This window comes from Fundulus heteroclitus, chromosome 2 (assembly GCF_011125445.2).
Source record: "Fundulus heteroclitus isolate FHET01 chromosome 2, MU-UCD_Fhet_4.1, whole genome shotgun sequence".
Classification (NCBI taxonomy): Eukaryota; Metazoa; Chordata; class Actinopteri; order Cyprinodontiformes; family Fundulidae; genus Fundulus; species Fundulus heteroclitus.
Window position 1 is genome coordinate 34,440,283 of NC_046362.1, and position 17,450 is coordinate 34,457,732.

Below are 17,450 nucleotides of genomic sequence, written 5' to 3' on the forward strand. Positions count from 1 at the left end.
AGGTCGCAGAGCGTTCCACTCCATCTCGTTCGGCCATTTTTGTTGTACGCTGGGGGACGTTGTAATGAATTTTAATGCTTAATAGACCCAACAACCAAATATTTTTGTCTTGTAGCTTTGGCATCCTTGAGCTTGGACTACAAAATCCAAAAACAAATTAACAAAGTTCATAAACCAGAAGTCAGTGACCTTGTTTAGCGGTCCTGCAGCAAATACTGTGATTAAAAAAAGTCAAAGAGAACAGCGAGAACTGAACAGCTTGCCAAATATGACACATACATAAAATGTAATGGTTTAGTAAGTGAATAACCTGATAATCAACAGTTTATGTTCTTAAAATGTATTGTTGGTAGTGAAGATGGTGGCCGACAGGACAGGTAACGGCTGGAGATGGTAGGAGGAGAATGAGACTACTGACCAGGTGATGGGTGCAGGGACAGACATGACCAGAAGCTGTTAATCCACACAGGGAATAGTGGCCTAGTGGTTAGAAATGAGGGAAAAAAAAAGAGACATGACCAGAAGCTGCTGATGAGAACCCCAGGAATAACTTAAACCAGGCGGTGCACACAAACATTAGTAAAGCACACCAATGTGGGCAGGCTAGAACAGGTCCATGGGATCAGCAGGCTGAGCGACACAATCAATGGGGAAAAGCACATGCAGGCAGCGAGAAGAGACGTTCTGGCAGGGAGTGGTGAGTGAGACAGGTATATAAAGGCAGAGCAACAGGTGAAATGACTTGATGGTAGTTAGAGGAAGCAGCAGGTGGAGCTGATTATGGTGCTGAGTGGCGGCTGGGAGGTGACTGTGATGAGTGGAGCATGGAGTGACAATGAACAGTCCAAAACAAAAACAAAACCCCAAAATTCCTGACAGAATATGAAGATTTCTGCAGCTCCTGGACAGACAAAATTCAAATTCTCTGCACTCCTACAGACCTTTTTCAATTGTTTTAATGTTAATATTCAGATACGCGCATTTTAGATATCAAAAATAGGATTTCACTGCAAAACAGAACTTCAAAAAAACATATTTCACAGGACCCAAGCTAGAGTTAATTTATTTTTCCCTGAGGCAGATGAGCCAAAAATTCACCATATTTTCAAATTTTCGATATTTTTATTTTTCTCGTCCATAAAGGAACGAGACATTTGACGTAAGAAATAAAATAAAATTGTATATATATATATATATATATATATATATATATATATATATATATATATATATATATATATATATATATACATATACATTTTAATCACGATTAATCGCATAATTTACCTTTTTATTTCTGAAAGTGTAAAAGCCTATTTTGGGCTAGACACTAGTAAAAACAAATTTTTATTTTTTATTTTTCAAGCACTATTTAGAGCTATTTATATCACTAATTATAACACCCTGATGTTTACACAATGTGTAAACAAATGTGTAAATAAATAATTATTTCATGCCGAAATATTTTTTTACCTCTTAAACAAAGATAGACATGGTATTAAGCATTTACATATAAAGTAATACTGATTTTACATTTTAATAAAGTCACAAGTTTTATTGTAATTTTTTTCACTCTCTCTCACACAATATAATCCTGAGCTTTCACACCAACAACAATAATTTCTTTGTATATTTTTAGATGCTGTTTATATCCACATTCATACACACTTTTTTTTCAAAGCCTGGAAAAAAGTTTAAAATTTCCAGAGTCTTACACTTTGCTTACAACTGGGGCAGGAGCTTGATACCCTTGAACTGTTTAGCACAACTTCATGTGCTGACACTGTAACTCCAAGCATACTTCATTTGGCAACGTGATTCAGCCTTAGTTTGTCAAATACAGAGACAACAAATTAATAAGCAGAAAATACTGCAGAAAATAGGGGCAGAGTTGCTCTCTCTGCCTTTACTCCCTCGGCTTCTATGTCAGTCTAGAGGAGATGCGCTCCAACGCGTTATGAGGCGGAGGAATATTTCAGCTGGTTATACTCAGTGTCTGTAGTGCAAGCTGGTCTCTTTATAACTCCTGTTTATCGTCACTTATTTTAGAGCCCAAATAAGCAACTTCACTTTCAGAAACAAGCCCATAAAAACCACAACTCGCGACTCATGAAATTTACAAGCGACTTTAGAAAAAAGCTCAAAGTCGCATAAAATAAGTGGACTTGGCAACAGTGAGCGCGGGTCTGTTTTGCTACAGTCTCAAGAATTCTTGGAACTACGGAAAGCGGCGAGGGTAAAAAAAACACAGTCCGGAGAGCGCTGCGGGGAAAAACACATCAGGGAACGGTGTGTGTGTTTTCTGACTCGCTTATCCCTTGTGGGGTCACACTCGCACCTAAGGAGAATTTGGAGAGACCAATTAAGAAAATTATTTTTGGATGAGGAAAAAGGACAGCCCTAAGAAGCTTTTTCTTTCTAATTTTTTTTCATTTATTTGTAAAGCAAATAAATGAACGTAGGGTTAGAGTTAGGGTAAATGATAGTGATCTTGATAGTGATGGATCTAAAATGTGTATTGGTTTACTGGATCTCAGTGCTGGATCTCAGTGCTGCATGTACCACTGTTAATAATAACAAATAGTCTGGAAAAGTGGATTGGTTGTTTGGTCCTGTTTGACCAGACTATATGGTGTTATTTGGTATTAATTAATTTTAATTGTAAGCTTAAAAAGATCAGACATTGGGTTCCTCCAGGCTCCTCTCAATGACCACCTTTTTTTCCAACATCTATAAACTTCTCCTGACACAGATCAATGTATTACAACAACATACAACTTTGTGTCTCTTCACCAACTGACTTGAGTTCTGACTTGAAAATATCCATGAGTGCATGGGGGAGAAATTCCTCCCTGTAATATTTCAGTAATAATTAAATTTTAGTGTTACTGTATTATGTTTTGCTTATCTTTAATTCAAATTTTTCTGTGAAGCGCTTTTTGTATGAATGTGCTATACAAATAAACCAGAATTGCCTTTTCCAGAACCACTGCTGTAGTTTTCGGGTCTTAAACTTTTGTATTTATTTATTCTGAGAAGCTTTTTCTTTTTCTTTCTCTTTTTTTTTTTTTTTTTTTTTTTTTACATTTATTTGTAAAGCACAATTCGCTTTGAAGGTCTTTGATCCTGCATGTATTGACATAATTTTTTTTCTAAGTGAACAGGGTCAGAAAGGAAACAAGAAAATCTAAAGGAGAGAAATGCGGATGTGAAAGGAAATGATTAGGAAATAAAGACGTGAAGACAGGTGGAAGACATAAAATGGCTAACCAGGAGAGCATTATTGTCATGTCAAAATCTGGACAGGAAGTCATGGTTCAACAGGATGTCATTAAGCATTAAGTGCTGTACTGAGATGTCAGAATTTTTTCTTTTTTTGTACATGTTGAATTTCTTTTCCCTTTTCTTCACCATCATCTTCCTTTGAACCCCCTTTTTTAATGCTCTCCTTACACCCCCCATCCTCATTCTGTCACTCCTTGTCTCTTTCTCAGTTACTCAGCCTGTTAATTGGTGCTTATCCAATAATGAATGAAAATCAATTGCAATCTAATGCTTTGCAAAATCCTAAAATCATCCTTTTTTGTATTTATTGGAATTGTTCAGTGTTGTAGATTATCTGTGCTTATGTGTGTGTTGGAGAGGAGGTAAACAACCACAGCATGGATTGATTCATACAGGCGATGACCACAATCTCATCCTCCACTGTCACAGTTTTATTACTGCTATACATCACTGCCATAACTTCACACACCCACCTGAGCTGCTGTGTGTGTGCAGAGAAAACACCATGGAATCAGAACACTGTCGCCGTCGGAGTATGCTATTTTAGTCAGATGTACACCGCCTGTTATAGCTAACTTTAGCAATTTGAAAAGCCTCAAACCGAAAAGGTCAGCAGGATACGACGCTTCGATAATTAACAGCCGGCAATTTCACAACAGGTCGTTGTTGTGTTTAGTGTTGGTTTTTATTCAAACGACATTGTTCTTATGTGAGATTACGCTGGTTGTACGACTTGTCAGTTTGCTCTAAATCCACCGAGAACGGACTAAACGTTTGGACTGCGTGTCGGCTGGGCAGCAGCGTTGAAGATGGTATGTTCCTGTTCTTTCCGGCTCTTAGAAGTTGTTCAGAAATTTAGATTAAACTCATCCTGGCAGACTTACGATCAGCTGAGCCACCTAGACAGCTGGTTACTGTCTGCAAATACACTGTTTAGTTAAATTTATAAGTTGCTCAAATTTAGTCCCTGCAAATATGGAGCAACTTTCTTTAATTTTATTTGATTATTGTAGTTTTCACCATCCTGTTTTCTTGTGATACTCACAAGAAAAGAGACATGTTGCAGCTTTTAACATGTTTAAAGTATGATAAATGTGAGTAAAACGACCAAAGTACTACAACATTTACATATGAATTTAAACTAACTACACAATTGAATTGCTCTTATCTCAAACAGCAAATGATTATTTCCATTGCTTCCAAAATATTGATTATTACAGGTATATTAATGTATATTATAAAATATTATACCGGTAATAAAAAAGTTTCAGTCTAATAGCCTGATTGTTTTAAATTAATAGGCTGAATCAAACGTTAGCTGGTAATGGCAAGACAGTTGATGCGTCTCAACAAGAGATATTAATTAGTTCTCTCAGTTGCTTCTTTTTTAACTGTATTATAAATTATTAAGTATTAATAATTTATTTAATATTTATTTCTCTCGTAAGTGACCGTGATAAAATTGGGATAACGCCCGACGAGGTTTCCATTGTCAGAAATTAATGGACACCTTGTGGAAGCAACCGTTCACACCTCCACGTCGTCCATTAATCTCTGATGATGGGCACGTCGTCGAGCATTATCCCTTATTTACATTATTTGGATTTTACATTTTTTAATTAAAGAATGTTAAACAAGCCCTCAACTTATTAGCTTTCGTGTGCTTATTCAACAGAATACAAAACATTTGTGAGATTTTACTCGTCATAGAACAACACAAGTAATACATACTAATATTAGCTGGTTAATTATTGTGTCTACCGTATTTTCGGACCATAAGGCACACTGTGAATTAACGTGTCTAGATGTATCTTTGTTCAAACATAAACCCCACCGGATTATAAGGCGCATTAAATATTCTTCCCAAGTTTGTTATATCCTTCTGCCCTTTCACATACACCTTTCTCTCCTGAAAAGGAGAGCTATCCATCTCTGTGGGGAGGACAGAGTAGCTGGACTAAACTGCACTGTTTCTAACATAAGCCAACATGAACTTAACTTTTATATTGAATTAACTTACTTGGTTTATTGTTGGGTGCGGGCTGCCTTACATGAATGCACTTCTAGTTTAGACATTACAGTCAGGCAGTGTTGTAGACAGCTTAGGGGTCCTATCAGGTCGTGACACAGTTTACCGTAATGCTCCTAATATCCATTGAGTGGAGGGTTTCGTTGCTTATCAAAGTCATACTTACACATTTTAACAGATTTTTGAGTGCATTGTACAACATAAAATCAATCAGCACAACAGTGATCATATATAAGGTGTACCATAAATTTTTATTTTAAGTGTGCCTTATAGTCCAAAATATACGGTATATGTGGCTTAATCACCGTAGTTTGAAAGAAAGTAAATGTTACCTTAGTGAGAGTAATGGGTGAAGAGCATTTAGATTCTACAGTAAGGATCTCCATGTTTTCTTTTAGTAAAATCTTTTTCCCAAACGTAAAATAAAATTTCACTTTCTTGTAAGTGAGTGAAAAGTAATGGAGCTTTCTTTCAGCCACCTGACCAGCTGTGTGCAGCAACAGGTGAGGTAGAAGCAGTTCTGTTTTACGCTACACTCCCAGAACCACACTGTTTGTGACAGTAATTACTTAAAATGTACTGAGAGACTAATAACAAGCCAATGCAGTCATGTTTTTTTTTTCATTTCCTTTACATAATGAAGTCAACATCAGATTTCCGGAATAAAGTCAAAATATTGAGAAAAAGTCAAAATTCTGTTTTGTGATAAAAGTCAAAATATTGATAATAAAGTGGAATATCTTTAAGAAAAGGAAAATGGTAAAACTGCTGCATTCTTCATAAACACTAATATAGAAAGAATTTCTACTGTGGGAAGATTTGTCTGAAGGTTGTTGGTTCGATTCCAGCTTCCTCTTTCAGTCCCATGTTGCCCTCTGATCCGCGTATCGATGTATAAATGTTTTGTAAGTAGTATGGGTTGAATATGGATAGAGTAAAGAGCTTTGAGTTGGCAGAATAACTAGAAAAGCGCTGTATGAATTCAGTCTGTTGAAATTTTAAGCTCATTTGCTTAATGCAATTTGATTTTATTATTAATATACTTGTTTCCATTTTTTTCTCATTACTTTGACTTTTTTCCTCGTTATTTTCACTTTATCATTAATTTTATTTCCAGTTTTTCTTCATCGTTCGCATCAAATTTTCGCATCATTTTCATGTCTTCTCCAATTTTTTCTTTCGTTTCCAGGTAAGCAACAAAAAAATACTTCTTCCATATCTTTATTCTCCAAGTGACCCTAAAACTAGTAGCCAATAAGTTATTTATTTACACTTATTTACCTATATCAGGAGAAGCCAGACCGAGATGTACAGAGGAGGGATAGTGAGAGCGTCGGTAAAAGGATGCTGGGGCTGGATCTGTCTTGCAGGAGGCCTGAGGAAGACCAAAGAGGAGATTTATGGATGGAGTAAAAGAGGACATGTTTTGAATATTTAACGTCTGAACAGGAAGCACAGGAGACAGGTTGAAATGTTTTACCTAAACAAATAGATGGTGTCTGAGGTTTGTTTTCCACCTGAGTGACTTGGAAGGAGGTGTAGCTGAGCGTTGAGGGGAATCAGGGTGATGATGCAGGGATGCTTATCGTTGTCTGCCATCTCTTTTTGGCAGCACTTCATGCACTTTGGCCAGAAACCACATCTCCATCTCCCTGAGCCTGCTTATTTAATTGCTGAATTCTTTTCTTACCCACGTCAGTATCATCTATTTCTGCAGTTCATAGAAAAAGTAAAATGTTAGTATTCATTTAATTTTAAATCTCATGGTATAATTATGTACTTTTACTGTAAAAGTCTGCAATTACCATAAAAAAGAGTCACAGATCAAGTTAGTGCTTCGTGAAGATGGTGGAGTAAAACTGTCTTTCTCTGTGTTGCGTATTTTGTAAACCAGATTTCAACTAAACGTCAAATAAAAACTTGCTTTTTACAACTTTGATTGTCAGTAAATTGCACACTAATTCAACCTTCTTCTGCAATGACAGCCCATTCAACCTCTAAGGGACAATGCAGATCAGCTTTCTCTAGGGTAGCCAAGTAAAAGCCAAAAGATGGAATAGTAACTAGGGATGGGTAAATATCGCACGGTTTATCGTTATCATAGAGATGTTTGCATGATAAGAATTCCCATTTATAAGGACTCTCATCAATGATGTTTACAAAACCTTTAAATTGAAGCTATGGCACAGATTGCTGCCATGAAATTTTAATCACATATCGGCCATCCATAATAGTAAGATGTAGTCGGGTTTGGAATGGCGAACTGCATCAATGAGCAACACAGCGTAGCCAAGAATAAAAGTAGCGCTAGCAAGGATCTACAGTCCAACATGAGGTCAATAAAGTGTAACTCACCCCAAAATCGACTTTTCTTTGCAGGTAAATCGTAAATAAACTGGGCTTAAGGGTGGCGCTTTATTGTTACTGTGCAATTTTTTAAACATTTTCATGTGAAATTGTTTAGTTCTGTAATATTTGTCTTAAAACCAGCTTAGTGCTGCTCACTTAGAGTTGAATGGTGGAAATTGCAGTTTAATTTTCCTATTGGTTAAAATGGTACATGCTTTCCTCAACATAAACCTGCATATGGGCACAAAATAACCTGTCAGGCACAAATCCTCACAGTGAGTCAGACTCAGAAGTTGGAATCGTGAGCATTGAGAGCATTGGTAGGTAGTGTTTATTTACTGCTTACAACGTTAGGCCATGTCAGTAATGATGCTGCTAACATCACTTCACCACTCAGAAACTGCACCATCCTGCTTCCATAGCACCAGCTTTGGTTCTTGCTGAGGCAGCACTTTGAGCTAGAGGCTCTAACTTATAAGGCTCAGACCCGCTGGGCTCCTTCAACTTACTGTAACGAGGGGGATGAAAAAGACAGATCCATGGAAAAACCACCAGATGTCGTTCTTGTCCCTCCATGTTTCAACATGTCACTTTCCCTCGTCCTGACCGCAGCCCTGAGCCCCCGCTTAACCCCCAACACTCATGTGACTCTTGGAACTGCCCACTTTGGTGGCATTTTTCAAAAAGTGTCCATTTTATGCCTTTAGGTCGTGATGAGTTACACTTTAAGTAAACATTTATATGGTAATTTGTGCAGTGAGAAGGAGGAAGTGTGAAGAAACGTCTGCTGAGTTGCATTAACTTCCATACCTAACAAACCAGCACCCTGTGGAGAGATTTAAACGTTCTCTGTGGTAAGATCATGCTGACTGTTATTAGAAATGCTCCAATTCTGGCAGCATTCACATAGATACTGTCATTCCGATGTGCACAAACATGTCTTTCCTCTCAACAAATGTATGACCTGAATTTTATTTTTTAGAATAGAATAGAATAGAAATACCTTTATTGTCCCCCAGTGGGGAAATTCGGGCATGGCAGTGGCAAAAACACGTAGACAGGATATGGCAGATTTTTACTAGCGAGACATGCATCCATGGTGAAAGTTTCAGTTTTCTGCATCAGACAAAGAGATGTTTTTAGTCAACCAACGTCCTAATTTTTTTGGACTGGGATGTGACCAGATTTAGTGTCACTGGCGTCTTGTCAGTGTCACTGGCACAAGGTGATACCTGGACCCTAAAGAGGTCGGTTTGAGGTGAAAAAGAACAGAACCAAAAAAAGGTCTTCATACCTGTAGGTATCTGAAATGGGTTTTTGTCAAGGGGAGCGAGGAAATTCAGAAAACAGACAACTGAAAAGACGAAGGACAAGAACAAACACAAAAAATATTGTCATACTGAGCAGTGTGCAGTTCAGTGCAGTCAGGAATTTTCAGATCTCCATATTGGAGAAACCAAACAACCTCGCCGCAGATGCATGGCTCAACACAGGAGATCTACCTCATTAGGACAAGACTGTGCACCTACCGTAATGTTTGGACTATAAGGCAAACTTAAAATCCCTAAACTTTCTCAAACATTAACAGTGCGCCTTATATATGATTACAGTACTTGTTGTGCTTACTGACCGATTTTATTTGGTACAATGTGCTCAAAATTCTTTGGCAAGCAACAAAGCTATTTGATATTCGAAGCATTACGGTACACTGTGTCACTACCTGATCGGACTCGTAACAGGAAACCTGAGCTGTCTACAAGACTGCCTGACTGCGCTAGCAACAATAAACCTAGTAAGTTAATTCAATATAAAAGTTATGATTATTTTAGCCTTATGTTAGAAACAGGACAGTGTAGTCCAGTTACTCTGTCCTCCTGAGAGAGACAGATAGCTCTCCATCTCAGGTTGTATGTGTGTGCGTGGAGGGGCAGAGTGATATTACACAGTTGAGAAGAATATTTAATGCACCGAATTCACAGTGTGCCTTATGGTCCGAAAAACATGGTACACCTCTAGGATAAAGGACACTCTTTTGAGGACCAAAATCTTCATATTTTGGACAAAGATAGATGGTTTGAAAGACGGGGTGAAGGAAGCCATTCACGTCAGAAGAGAAAACCCATCACCAAACAGAGGAGGAGGCCTCAGATTTCAGCTTTCAACAACATCCAGTCCAGGATTAAACCTGATGCCCAGTCAGTTTCAGAACATCTCACACCTCCTGGCATCTAAGTGAGCATGTTTTTACCGACTGTCAGAGGAGGCCAGTCTGCATGTGAGATTAAATATGCCGAACAGCAGCTTTAAAAGCCGGTAACTTCTCCCTCACTAGCTTTGAATATAGAAAGCTCTTCAGATGAAACATTTTCAACTACAAGAACTGAAGCCCCGTTTTTGTTTTTTAACCTCTTTTTTATTTGTTAATTCTTTGCACCCTGTGGCATAGTCTGTTGGTGGACACAACCAGCTGTATGACATCACGTGCAAATCATCTATTATTATACGTGGAGCGCTGTAATTGAATATTCAATGTTATTTGGCAGAATTAGATGCTGAATATTTTTCAGGCTTAACCGAATATGTTTTCAAGATTTTGAAGTGATCTATTTTGGCCCTGACCTTTTCCGTGTTTCTGTCCTGACAATTGAAAAAAATAATAATTTAAGTGTAGGCTGAGTGTTTTCATCAGATTCATGCAAAAGCTGTTTAAAGTAACACACACACACACACACACACACACACACACACACACACACACACACACACACATACTCTCATCCAGCCAAAGCGAGTCGCCAAGTTCAGTTTTCTATTAAGAGGAGTGCCAGGCCAAGAGAGCTTTTGACTCTGACAGGCTCTCCATCTCCAGCTCCTGCCCACACACACAGTCCTGACCATCAGGCCAAATGAGCTGGTTAAGTGTATAATTATGGGATGTTTATGACTTCGCTCCATCAGTTAGTGACAAGTTTACAATTACATACTTTCAGGGTGAGTGGACATTTTCTTTTACTAATTTGGCGCTCAGTTGTGAATTTGAGATAAATTAGCTTTTCTGTTGTAAAAACCATCATGGATTCATTGATACAAAGGAGCACAGTTAGCTATCTGAGAAAGCATCCTTTCCAATCCCATCATTTATCACCAGCCAGGGATCAAACAACGCCATCTTTTAACAAGGAACTTCAAATTCAATCTTTTTAATGCTGTAACACATAAGTGGACTTAAAAGAAGGCAGCCAATCAGCTTATTGAGTTTTCAATACAATTTATACAAATAACAATGTTTTATTACAGTCATGCACACAATCAATGGGGCGGTGAAGCTATCTGAGCTGCCGTAGAACCAAACCCAAATGTATTGTCATCCAAACATTAAGACCACATTAAAAATTCTTCATTTCTACTTTACAAACTCTAAATTTTCCAATAAATTTCTGTAAAACCAGCATATTTTCAAGGCAGTTTGTTGAACACTCATTAAACATGGTCTACTGCTTTGTAGCTGTTTTTCACAAGGATATTAGTAGGTTTTATAATAAAGACGCAACAAAACCATAATAGGTTTATTAATTTTTAAATAAAAACCAATCCAAAGTTTATTTAATTGTATTGCTCAGCTCTCTGAAGGTTCCCCCACGGCATTTTAATGAAGCTGAGACCTAGATTTTGACAAAGCCATTGCAACATCCTGATTTTTTTCCCCTTCACTTCGTAGCTGTTTTTGGTCATTAACCTGTTGATTACCCAGTTTGCACCAAACCTCAGACACATGGCCTCGCTTTTTACTCCAGAATACTTTGATGAGCAGAGGAGTCCAGGAGTTGTTTTTAGTTGTTGTGGAGTGCTTTGATGCAACATTTGTTGTGAAGCTGCCGTATAAATCGATGACTGCCTGGTGCTCAGGCTCACGTTCTCGGCCAAACGTTGACCCTTCACCAACGTGCCGCATAGTGGATGTGTCTTGTTGCTGATATTCTGGGTCGACTACAAGATTACGTCTTTCTCTTGATTAAGATGCAGCTTTGTGATAATAAGTCTTCCAAAAAATTAAATACTTCTTCAGTCTTTGTCTGATTGTTCTGCAGCAACATTTAACATTTAATGTGCTAACTGATGCCTATGAAGTCTGAGATTGAGCTGAACTCAGTGGGGAAATTGCTGGGATGTCCACTGCCGGGAAGATGAGTAGCTGTGTTTAATGTTTTCTATTTGTGGATAATCTTTCTCTCTGTAGAATGATACTCTTTAGCTTGGACACTACTGAACCCTTCCTAGATTAATAACCAGCAACAGTTGCTTCTCTAAGGTCATTGCTGATGTCCTTCTGCCTTGGCATTGTGTTAAAATACTCCTTTAAGCTCCAGATCAGCAATCTTCCTAAACATCTGCTTTTAAATAGGAGCTCAGACTAAAGCGGCTCCAGCTTTCCCTCTTTGGACTTTGTTTGGTCTCAGTTTTTTCACATATCTTTAATAAATTTGCTCATCCTTCCTTTTACTATACCCGCTCATCCTTGCAGGGTCACTGGGAGACACAGCAGAAACAGCCATGCATGCACAAACCGAACGCCAAAGGCACTTTAGAATAACAGACATGTGTTTGGACTGTGGGAGGAAGCTGGAGTACCCAGACAGGGTCCATGCATTCACAGGGAGAACATGCACCCTCCATGCAGAAAGACGGCAGGACCTTCTATGAGTTCAGTTTTTATTCAATAACGACATGGTGAATTATTTAATGTGGTGTTTCTCCTTTAACGTTATACTTGACTAATTTTAGAATTTACCTTTTATTTTATTGTCTTTTAGGCAAATCATAAAATAAAAGAGGAATTACTTTTTTTATTCCTGTACCTCTATGAAAATATATGACAGAATATGTTCTGTCCATTAAAACTAATGTATTTTTTTTTCATACCCACTTGATGTAAAAATAATCCCTTTTATTTCTTGGTCATCGAGAAAAAAAATGAAAAAAATGGCTTAAAATCTGAGCTGGAGAATAAAAACACAGCAGCTTCCTCTATGTTTGCATATCCTTGCAGAAACATGATTTATACAAACGGTTCTAGAAATTAAATACAAGAGAAACCGTGTTGCTTCTCTTTTCCCGTCAGGAGGCTCTGCGTCTTCTCGCAAGACGGCCCGTAATCCCACACGGCTTATAAAATGTAGTCCCGCATAAAAACAGACGTTTCCCCGGCATTCGCCTCAGTTTGTTTTACTACTGCGCTGTTACCAAAGCCAGCGCAAAACAATGTTGTTATTTAAAGTGAGGCATAAGAAGGGAAGCAAATCCCAGGAGTGCTCGTGTTTCTGTTGTAGCTCCAAAGAGAAGTGATGAAAGCTGCTGTCTGCTGTGTGTGCTGAAGAAGAGATGGGAAACATCTCTGACACACTCCTCTTTCAGTAAGAAGATGTTATTCCCTATTGAAATATTTGTTGAGTCAGACACACTGTAAGTCTTTCCCCTTTTCTCTGTCGCTGCCTCTGTGGGGTTTTGTTAAATTCTCGTCAAGAGGAAGAAAGAGACGCTACATCTTGGCAAATCTTTTGATAATGTGCTGACTGTAGAAAACTGCAGATATTAAAGCCACGCTGGATGCGATGCAGATAGGGAAAGTTCATTTTTGTGATCCTGATGCCACAGTTTACACCCTGAAAATCAGGTTGTTTACGGACCAATCACACGTCTGCATGTGGACAGAATTACTCCCGAATCCGACCATTTTTACTGCGTGTTTTTAATTAGACGCTGTTTTCCTGTTTTAGTGCTACATTACAGCCCATCTCAGCGTTTACACGGTTTTATTCCCAGTTTCCCAGTTTTTATTTAGCGCTAACTCACAACAGATTTAATCACAAAGCACTTTATTAAGCTAATTCAGTGAAATCATCCAGACAAGTTGGTTACAAGTTTTTTTTGTCTGAGGAAACCCAGCAGATTGCATCCAGTCACTGACTTGCAGCAGTTGTTTGCATTATGCTGCTGACTTTGCAGCAATCCCTCATACCAAGCATGCACGTAGCGACAGTGGGGAGGAAACCTCCCCTTTAACAGGAAGAAATCTCCAGCAGAACCAGAACCAGGCTCAGTGTGAACGTTCATCTGCCTCGACCCACTGGGGGTTAGAGAAGACAGAGCAGAGACACAGAAAGAAGCACGTAAACACTGATCCAGAAGTAGTTTCTCTGTGTAACCTGCTTCTCCTTTTCTATCATCATTTCCTGCAAGCCTTAAGCATATTGTTGAAATCTATAAATAATTACAGTGGAAACTGTTGCGTGTGTTCTAAGAGACTTAAAGTAGGTCTTCTTGAATCATGTTAAAAATAAATACTAAATCTGCTCTGAGACATAAAACCCTAGAATTAAGAAAAGTTGTCTTTCTTTTAATGACTGTAAACTCAAACAGAGTAGATCACTCTGATCACATGATGTCACTATAATGGAAATAGGTTGCATCTGGACCCAGTGCACCTTTCATGTTCATGCTGACAGCTCTATAAATCCAGAACTGCTTCTTTAACACATTTTTAAAGCCTGAGTTTAATTCTGTTAACTGACCCGGCTTGTCTTCTCCCTAAACCAGGTGAGCCTGATGCACAACGGTTGGCCAGTGATTTCGGCATTCGCCGGTGACCAGGATGTGACGCGCGAGGCTGCCAGCAACGGCGTTCTGATCCAGATGGAGAAGGGGGACCGGGCCTACCTCAAACTGGACAGGGGAAACCTGATGGGAGGATGGAAATACTCCACCTTCTCCGGCTTCCTGGTGTTCCCATTGTAGAGAGGAAGGAGATCAGGAGGAGAGGGAGCTGGGGATGGAGACCAAAGAGGAGGCGCCGTTGGAAGATGGAAAGTTCAGAAGAAAAAAAAAAGCGGACACATATGAGTTGGAGGAAGAGAAGAAGAAGAGGAAGAAAAGACAAGGCGTGATATCAGACTTCTGTTTGCAGCGGGAGGAAGGATGAGAGATGTTAGGATGATTTATGATGAAGTTTGATTACAGGAATAAGAAAAGCGGGTACATGAGAGTACGGCCACCCTCTTCCTTTCAGTCCCTCCTTTCATCCATCCCTTCATCCATCCTTTTCCTCTCTTTTTTTGTGGCTTGACTGCAGCTTTGGACAGCCAAAACTTTTTTAATTCTCTGCTGAAAAATGCAGCTGATCATTTTAATGTGTCAGAGTGGTCTGAAGTGTAAGAATCCCTCCTTTCCTCCTCAGTCCTTCACCCGGCCATCCGTTTATTAAACCCCTTCATCGATCACCTTAAACATCAACTCTGATGAATGTTTATCTAGGAATTGCTCCTACAGTGTTGCCATATTTGTTGTCTTTTTTTAATTTACAACAAGCTTTGCTTTTGGGTTCTGATCCCTTTTTTAGTTCTAAAACCGAACTAAGATTTCATTTAAAACAGGAAACAGATACTGCTGGTAACATGATTACACCCTGAGGATGTTATCCCTCCTTGCAGATGCTGGGTAATAATTTTTCTACATGAAATATCACAATATAAAGTTAAAGTGACGTTAAAAACACAAGCTCAGTTTTAGTCTATTTCTGCAGTCAAAGTGGTGCATATTTCATTGCATATCACAAAAATAAGCATTTACAATAGTTACAACAGCGTGGATCGCTTCTGTTCTTGCTTCTTTGTCACTTGTTTCAGATCATCAGACAAATTTTTAAATCACTCAGATAGCCGGAAAAATAAATAAATAAATACCAAAAGCAGTTTTCAAATGTTGATTTTTTTTTGTTAAGGAGAAGTTAAATATCCAAAGCAACCTGAACCTTTATGTAAAAATATATCATCATTTGTTAAATCATGAATTAACAGTGATTATACAATGGTCTGGGTGAATACTTGATTGTGATTGGCTGCAGGTTGTCCGTTGAGAAGTGTTATAGGAGACCTATAAAAAAAAAAATTAGGTCAATTAGCCTGTTTTAAATGATTGCGCTGATGTTACCTGCTAACGGCAAGACAGTTGATATTAAATAGTTATCTCAGCCGCTTCTTGTAAAAAACTTTAACGTATTAATAATTGAGTTAATATTTCTTTCTTTCGTAGGTGACCATGGTATAAGTGGGATAATGTCCTTCAAGGTGTCCATTAGCAGAAATGAATTAACTTTGCGGAAGCAACTTTCCTCAGCTTCACGTCACTCCGTGTCGCCATTCATTTCTAATTATGGAGATTAAGTTGAATCCAGTTTCACCATCAACCCGTCACACTAAAACCACATCAAACGGGTTAAGATATGTTGTGTTCCCCTCCCCGCATAATTAATGAAATTATTATTTCGAAGCAAATTTGTACTCATGGTATTTTTGATGATCTGAAACATTTATGTTTGATAAAAAAAGGACAAAAACAGAAGAAATCTATAAATCAATTGTTTATCCCTTGTAATTTTGATTATTATAGTTTACAGGTAATGAAAACCCAAAATTATTTTTTTTTTGAAAGTTTGAATACCAAATAAAAGCGTTCTTGCTAATGTAGGCTTAATATAAATGACCATTCTGATTTTAGGCATCGACTAAACTTAGACTTTCACTTCAAATTTAGTCTGATGTTGTCTGAAACGTCTTTGGACATCTTAGGCTTTGACTAGGACGTTATTTGCTTCCAAAAATGCTCAGCAACAAGATTTTAAGTTGGTAGTTTAAAAACAAATTAGTAAAATTTTTGTTTTCCCCACACATTTATTTACTAGCAGTTATGAACATAAAACAAAATGTAATTTAATACATTTTGTCATATGAACTTGCCAGTATACAGGGGTGTTTGTGCAAGCTTTAGTACGTAAAATTTTATTATTAAAGCTCAAATAATGAAATATTGATACAAAAAGAAAAATATGTTAGTTTTACTTGATAGCTTTATAAATAAAAAAATGCATTTTATTTAAAGGCACCTTTCATGTCACTCAAGGTCACTAAACAAGGAAAAATACAAGAGCAATAAAAGAGATAAACAATAAAACAGTATGTAATCATTTAATAAAATCCCAAACAATTATTGGTGTAATTAATAACGAGATTAGATACAATCAGAAATTTTTAAAGAAGTGAGTTTTAGGATGAGATCTAAATGAGGACAGAGAATCGGATGGTGGGGTTGTACGGGGACAAAATTTGTTTAACTCCAAGATGACAAATTAATTTTAAAGCAAATTAAACCAAAAAAAATAAGAATTGTAATTATGGTTTTAAACAACATTAGGTTTAAAATACACTGATGAACAGGTGAGCCAAATGTTAAGTAATTATTTGGTTAAGATGTTATTTAAAAAAAATAATTAAAGAATTCCCGAGGACAACTGCTTTTACCTATCTAGCTCTTTTGTGACAAATGAACCAATTTGTTTTCTTCTATTTTTCAACCTAAGAAAACAGTATAGTAATACTTTTCTGAATTTATTGTTTCTGTTGAGGTCATGTAGATTTTTATCCATTCTCAGTAACCTCATTCCCATAGAAGTTTCTTCTCCTTCAGACCCTGCTGCTCCTTTACTCTATGCTGCTTTCCCTTGAGTGCAGATGTTCATTTTCCTCTCCTTTGGTTTATTTTGCAAATCTTAATTTCTCACCTCACATTCCCCTCCTCCTCCTGTCCCTAAAAGGCCACCATCGTTTGCTCCACCCATCACCGCTCGGTAATTGTTTGCCTCCGAGCACGGACCGTCCCTCGCTTTTCTTCATATTGGACTGTGGACTTTGAACCCTGCTACCATGGACTCAAACTATATATATATATATATATATAT

The 17,450-nt window shown here is 37.8% G+C and overlaps 1 protein-coding gene across 1 annotated transcript in view; it reads left to right on the top strand.

The window, feature by feature from the left end:
- cbln1 (cerebellin 1 precursor) overlaps positions 1-16,979 on the top strand; it is a 34,952-nt gene extending 17,973 nt beyond the window's left edge. Inside the window, exon 4 of the mRNA XM_036126133.1 lies at positions 14,258-16,979. Coding sequence (XP_035982026.1) covers positions 14,258-14,455 — 198 coding nt within the window. The 3' untranslated portion in view covers positions 14,456-16,979. The remainder of the gene's footprint in view (positions 1-14,257) is intronic.
- Positions 16,980-17,450: the final 471 nt, after the last annotated feature.